We start from the raw sequence: 6063 nt of genomic DNA, 5'->3' as shown, positions 1-6063 counted from the left end.
ATGTAGTGTGGATGTGTGTAGTGGATGTATGTGTGTAGTGTGGATGTATGTGTGTAGTGTGGATGTATGTGTGTAGTGTGGATGTGTGTAGTGTGGATGTATGTGTGTAGTGTGGATGTATGTATGTAGTGTGGATGTGTGTAGTGTGGATGTATGTGTGCAGTGTGGATGTGTGTGTGTAGTGTGGATATATGTGTGTAGTGTGGATATATGTGTGTAGTGTGGATATATGTGTGTAGTGTGGATATATGTATGTAGTGTGGATGTGTGTGTGTGTAGTGTGGATGTATTTTCATGGGCTTGACACGGCAGCTGTAATAAGTGCGCATGGGCTGGGCCTTCTCATTAGTATTTCTAAAACATTTCTGATGTTTTCCGTGAATATTTTAAGTAGCAAAGATTGCTGTAGGTAAGCTCAATATGCATCATTGATGTAGATGTCTGAAAATGTTAAAACTAACATCTTCACAGACTGGGGAAGCAGACACATGAGACGTCTAGAAACCTTTTGATGACATTAAACCTGAACTACCCAGAAGGCGGGAGGACGGGACACGTGACTAAACTGAACTCGCGCGTGTTCTCGCGATATTCGCTGCACAGCCGCTTCATAAACAAGGAAGAAGAAAACGTTCCCGTCGGTGTTTGAACACAGACATTTGTGCGATGAAGTCCTACGCGCTTCTGCTGAGCTGTGTCTATGTGCTCTTTAGCTGCTCCACGTCCGCCGATGTTTTCGATGGTGTTTTGGGCAACACAGCTTCTTGTCACAAAACGTGCCGGTCGACATATAGTGAGGACACCGAGCCGCGGGTGAGCGTTAGCTAGCCTGCTAGCTGTGTTAGCCTAGCAGTCTTCACCAGTGTAACTAGATACGGAGATTAGCTGAACCTAGCAGGAGGTGAATTACTTAAACTTAACACTGACACTAGCAGGAGGTGAAGTACTTAAACTTAACACTGACACTAGCAGGAGGTGAATTACTTAAACTTAACACTGAACCTAGCAGGAGGTGAATTACTTAAACTTAACACTGACACTAGCAGGAGGTGAATTACTTAAACTTAACACTGAACCTAGCAGGAGGTGAATTACTTAAACTTAACACTGAACCTAGCAGGAGGTGAATTACTTAAACTTAACACTGACACTAGCAGGAGGTGAATTACTTAAACTTAACACTGACACTACCAGGAGGTGAAGTACTTAAACTTAACACTGAACCTAGCAGGAGGTGAATTACTTAAACTTAACACTGACACTAGCAGGAGGTGAAGTACTTAAACTTAACACTGACAGTAGCAGGAGGTGAAGTACTTAAACTTAACACTGAACCTAGCAGGAGGTGAAGTACTTAAACTTAACACTGACACTAGCAGGAGGTGAAGTACTTAAACTTAAAGCAATGAAACGCCACAGGCTCGTTGTAGCCTCCCTGTAGTTGTGTAGCCAGAATAAATGATGTGACTTCTAACAGGTTTCAGTTTTCCACCAATAAACTAGTTAGTTATGTCATTATCTAATGTTGGTTATTTCATTATCTAATGTTAGTTATGTCGTTATCTAATGTTGGTTATGTCGTTATCTAATGTTAGTTGGTTATGCCGTTATCTAATGTTGGTTGGTTATGCCGTTATCTAATGTTGGTTGGTTATGCCGTTATCTAATGTTGGTTGGTTATGCCGTTATCTAATGTTGGTTGGTTATGCCGTTATCTAATGTTGGTTGGTTATGTCGTTATCTAATGTTGGTTGGTTATGTCGTTATCTAATGTTGGTTGGTTATGTCTGCGTTTCCTGACCAATCAGAGCATGGCACAAATATCAGGGCCACAGCCCACATCGGTACACTTATAGAAAGGTTCAGAAATTAAGCTTTGTGTTCAAAAGTGGTGCAAAACGTTTTTCAAATGTTACTGCAAAAAGGAATGTAATGCAGTGATGTATGTCCACACGACTAGCAAACTAATTTCATTTCAAATTCACTACAAAATCAGTTCGGCAATAAAACATTCACTAGCAGGAGGTGAAGTACTTAAACTTAACACTGACACTAGCAGGAGGTGAAGTATTTAAACTTAACACTGACACTAGCAGGAGGTGAAGTACTTAAACTTAACACTGACACTAGCAGGAGGTGACGTATTTAAACTTAACACTGACACTAGCAGGAGGTGAAGTATTTAAACTTAACACTGAACCTAGCAGGAGGTGAAGTATTTAAACTTAACACTGACACTAGCAGGAGGTGAAGTATTTAAACTTAACACTGACACTAGCAGGAGGTGAAGTACTTAAACTTAACACTGACACTAGCAGGAGGTGACGTATTTAAACTTAACACTGACACTAGCAGGAGGTGAAGTATTTAAACTTAACACTGAACCTAGCAGGAGGTGAAGTATTTAAACTTAACACTGACACTAGCAGGAGGTGAAGTACTTAAACTTAAAGCAATGAAACGCCACAGGCTCGTTGTAGCGTCCCTGTAGTTGTGTAGCCAGAATAAATGATGTGACTTCTAACAGGTTTTAGTTTGCCACCAACACCAGTAGAGCAGCTAGAGACATGACAACTTGTGTGGATAAACTAGTTAGTTATGTCATTATCTAATGTTGGTTATTTCATTATCTAATGTTAGTTGGTTATGTCGTTATCTAATGGTGGTTATGCCGTTATCTAATGTTGGTTGGTTATGCCGTTATCTAATGTTGGTTGGTTATGCCGTTATCTAATGGTGGTTGGTTATGCCGTTATCTAATGGTGGTTGGTTATGCCGTTATCTAATGGTGGTTGGTTATGCCGTTATCTAATGGTGGTTGGTTATGTCGTTATCTAATGTTGGTTGGTTATGCCGTTATCTAATGGTGGTTGGTTATGTCGTTATCTAATGTTGGTTGGTTATGCCGTTATCTTAGTTATGTTGTTATCCATGTTGACTCGCTGCCGGTGTTTGTTTGTAGGATGAAGAGCTGAGCGCGTGTCGCAGGGGCTGCAGACTTTTCTCCATTTGTCAGTTTGTTGGCGACAGTGAAAATCTAAATCAAACAAAATCTGAATGTGACTCTGGTACGTTGAAAACATTACAATCACAGATACAGTTACAGTATCATTACAATCACAGATACAGTTATGTTCATTCTATTTCAAGTAAATTTACTATAAAGGATGTTGCTGTAACTTCAGTGAGTGGTGCTGATGTGTTGTGTGACCGCAGCCTGCCGTGAGGCCTACAGTGCAGCAGCCGAGCAGCACGCCTGCAGCCTGGGCTGTCAGAGCCAACTCCCACTCGCAGAGCAAAGACAGGAGCAGGTAATGGAAGAGGAGGCTTGATGTACTCACTAATACTCACTAATACTTTGATGTACTCACTAATACTCACTAATACTTTGTCTCTCTTCTTGCAAATAGTTCTGCTTTTATTTTAATATATAAAGTGTTTACTTGTGTTATTTACTTTGATTATCTAAGTTGTTGGCCATGATGCCAAGAATTCATCTGCTCTACCCACTTACCTTGGTGAGAGGATTTTGGGATGATGTTATGAGCCAGGCCCACAGCTTTATCACCTCCTCATGGACATTTTATCTTCAAGCAGATGATGGCAAAGTTGTAGTTTTCCAGGTAAAATATAACATTACATCAACCCTATTTCAGTTTACACTTGGACAGCAACAAGTACCAAAATAAACTATTAGTAAAACAATATTATGCTTGCCAGTAGTGTTGTCTTGTCTTGGTCATGCAGACAGCTCCACAAGTCCAGTTTGTCCCTGAGTATGAACTTCAGAGAGACGAGCTCAAGGAGGTGCCACAGAGATCATGTAAGCACAGCCGTCTGCCTACATGTCCTTGGATCCTTACAGTTTTAACAAAACATTTATTCATTAGTGTCTCCTTTAATGTAGACTATTTACTTGAGCAACCATTAAAAGTAATTTGAGAGAAATAAAAATGTCAGTGTCTCAGATATTCACTCTGAAACTGAATGCCTTAGGTGTGAAGGTAAACAGTTTATCTGTATAACTGGCAGAAGCCAAGATTTCTAAATGTCCTCTTTTGCCATTATGTTGTTATGGATACACTGCAGATAATGTATAGCAATAATTTCTTTTCATTTAGCCATGCTCACATGGCATATTTGATCATTTTTACTATTACAGATCCTGAGATAAGTGACCCAGTTTATAAAGACTATGACAGGAGCTACATCCAAGAGAGAGTGGTGTCTATGGATCAGGGCAGCGCTGAAGATGACTACAACTTTTTTAACTGTCTCTCAAGGTTGGTTACAATCAAACTTTCAGTTCAGTTGTTATCAAGCTTGATCAGATGTGCATGAAGAATTTTGCATAATCAAATGTGCATTTGCAACTTCTTCAAAACTGCACATTTATTTGTATGAGGGAGACTTTTTATGATGGCTTGACTTTTAACTGACGTCAAAGCAGCGGTTACAGTCCCATGTTGCTGGTGTATGTCCTGTGCAGCTCTTCTGTGTGTAGTAATGCTGCTCTTCTGCGTGTTTTAATGCTCTGGGGAACTTTCAGAAACCCTTGGCTGCCTGGCTGGATCCTCACCACCACTCTGGTGCTGTCGGTCCTGGTGCTAATATGGATCTGCTGTGCTACAGTAGCCACGGCTGTGGATCAGTATGTCCCTGCTGAGGTAAACGATCTCTCCTCCATGGTGTTCGCCCCCTTCATCCTGCAGCTTTACAGGGGGATTTTTTTGTCGAGCTGGCAGAAGACAATAGTCATGCGAGCTCTTGTAGTATCGTTTCATTTTGAAACATTTAAATGAGTCCACCAGACATTTGAACGTACCCGAACTCACATCAGGACTGCATGGGCTAATGCAGATTCAGCAGTTAAACAGCTGGGCTAGCTGCAGAAATGCAGGCATCAGACCCCAGACAGCTATAAACAATTTATGTTTTAAGTAAATTTTTTAACTAGCTATTTTAAAGAGAGATGACTATTCTTATGCCAGACACGCACCATCTGCATGTAGCTAGTCACTATAGAGATGGCAAATGTAAATCGAATCAAATCTAACGAGTATTGCAAAATATCTGTATCACTTCAAAATGGACAACACACATTTGAATTGTAGGTAGAAACAAATTGTCAGTATGAACAAAAATGTGTTTAATGATGTATTATCCATACAGAAACTGAGCATATATGGGGACTTGGAATACATGAAGGATCAGAAGTTGAGCCCTTACCCAGAGTCCTCCCTGGTGATCATCAGCTCAGGGGAGAAGGAGGGTGAGGCTGGACCACTTCCATCGAAGGTCACGCTTCTCCAGTCTGATATTTGAGGGTTCCACAAAGGAAGAGAATTCATAAAACAACCTAATGGGTCGCTTCATTAATCGGTCTTACTCCTAATTGTTCTGTCTTTGCAGTCTGTTATTATTTCTTCAATATTATTTTCTGTTGTTCTGTGTGTGTGTGTTTTTATTAGGTTGCAGATACATTTTGTGTGTATATTGGGGATTTTGGAGAAAATTAAAATGACAGCAGTGTGATCATCTGTTTAGCATTTGCAGTTGTGTGTTCATGATGTTTCAGGTTCATTTTGGGGCATTAAAGTGATTATTTTATTGAGAATTTTAGTGGTCACTAATACGTTGTGGGATGCAGTTAAAAGCTTGTGTAACAGAGTGAAACTGAACTCCTAATGTTATGTATGCTGTGGTCACCTTGAAAATGCATAGTGGATGATGGGTAGTTATGCTATTTTGGACCCTCATATAGTCAAAATTGCAGGAAAGCAATTTAAGTACAATTTTATGTACTGTAAACCTTTTGTAAGGTTATGTTTGTCTTTTGCTCTATTGGAATGGTTCATGAATAAACTCACAAAGTTGTTTGCTTGTCTTTTTTCCTTCATGAATGAATGTTCAACTTATATAGCACCTTTCTATATACCCAAGGGCGCTTTACAATTTTAACACAGGTACAACCAATCACACTCCGGTGAGAAGTGGCAGCCAATCACACACAGCGTACTCTCTACCGGGATCCACACTCCCTGGGGGACTGAATGGGGTGCA

General features: G+C 40.3%; 1 protein-coding gene across 1 annotated transcript; it reads left to right on the top strand.

Annotated features, from left to right (window-relative positions):
- The first annotated feature begins 595 nt into the window (after nt 1–595).
- Nucleotides 596–5877, top strand: tmem59 (transmembrane protein 59). Its single transcript, XM_076975720.1, has 8 exons — nt 596–813; nt 2963–3068; nt 3217–3311; nt 3471–3623; nt 3748–3823; nt 4163–4283; nt 4550–4667; nt 5173–5877. Exons 1-8 carry the CDS (start codon nt 667–669, stop codon nt 5323–5325), a joined length of 969 nt encoding a protein of 322 aa, XP_076831835.1. The 5' UTR covers nt 596–666; the 3' UTR covers nt 5326–5877.
- Nucleotides 5878–6063: the final 186 nt, after the last annotated feature.

The sequence above is a fragment of the Brachyhypopomus gauderio genome, chromosome 16 (genome assembly GCF_052324685.1).
Source record: "Brachyhypopomus gauderio isolate BG-103 chromosome 16, BGAUD_0.2, whole genome shotgun sequence".
NCBI classification, from domain to species: Eukaryota; Metazoa; Chordata; class Actinopteri; order Gymnotiformes; family Hypopomidae; genus Brachyhypopomus; species Brachyhypopomus gauderio.
This window is presented reverse-complemented; position numbering and strand designations above follow the sequence as displayed.

Coding starts and splice junctions, on each gene's coding strand:
- tmem59 (XM_076975720.1), top strand. CDS start 667: ATGAAGTCCTACGCGCTTCTGCTGAGCTGTGTCTATGTGCTCTTTAGC. Junction 814..2,962: donor GTGAGGACACCGAGCCGCGG/GTGAGCGTTAGC, acceptor GTTTGTTTGTAG/GATGAAGAGCTGAGCGCGTG. Junction 4,668..5,172: donor ATCAGTATGTCCCTGCTGAG/GTAAACGATCTC, acceptor TTATCCATACAG/AAACTGAGCATATATGGGGA.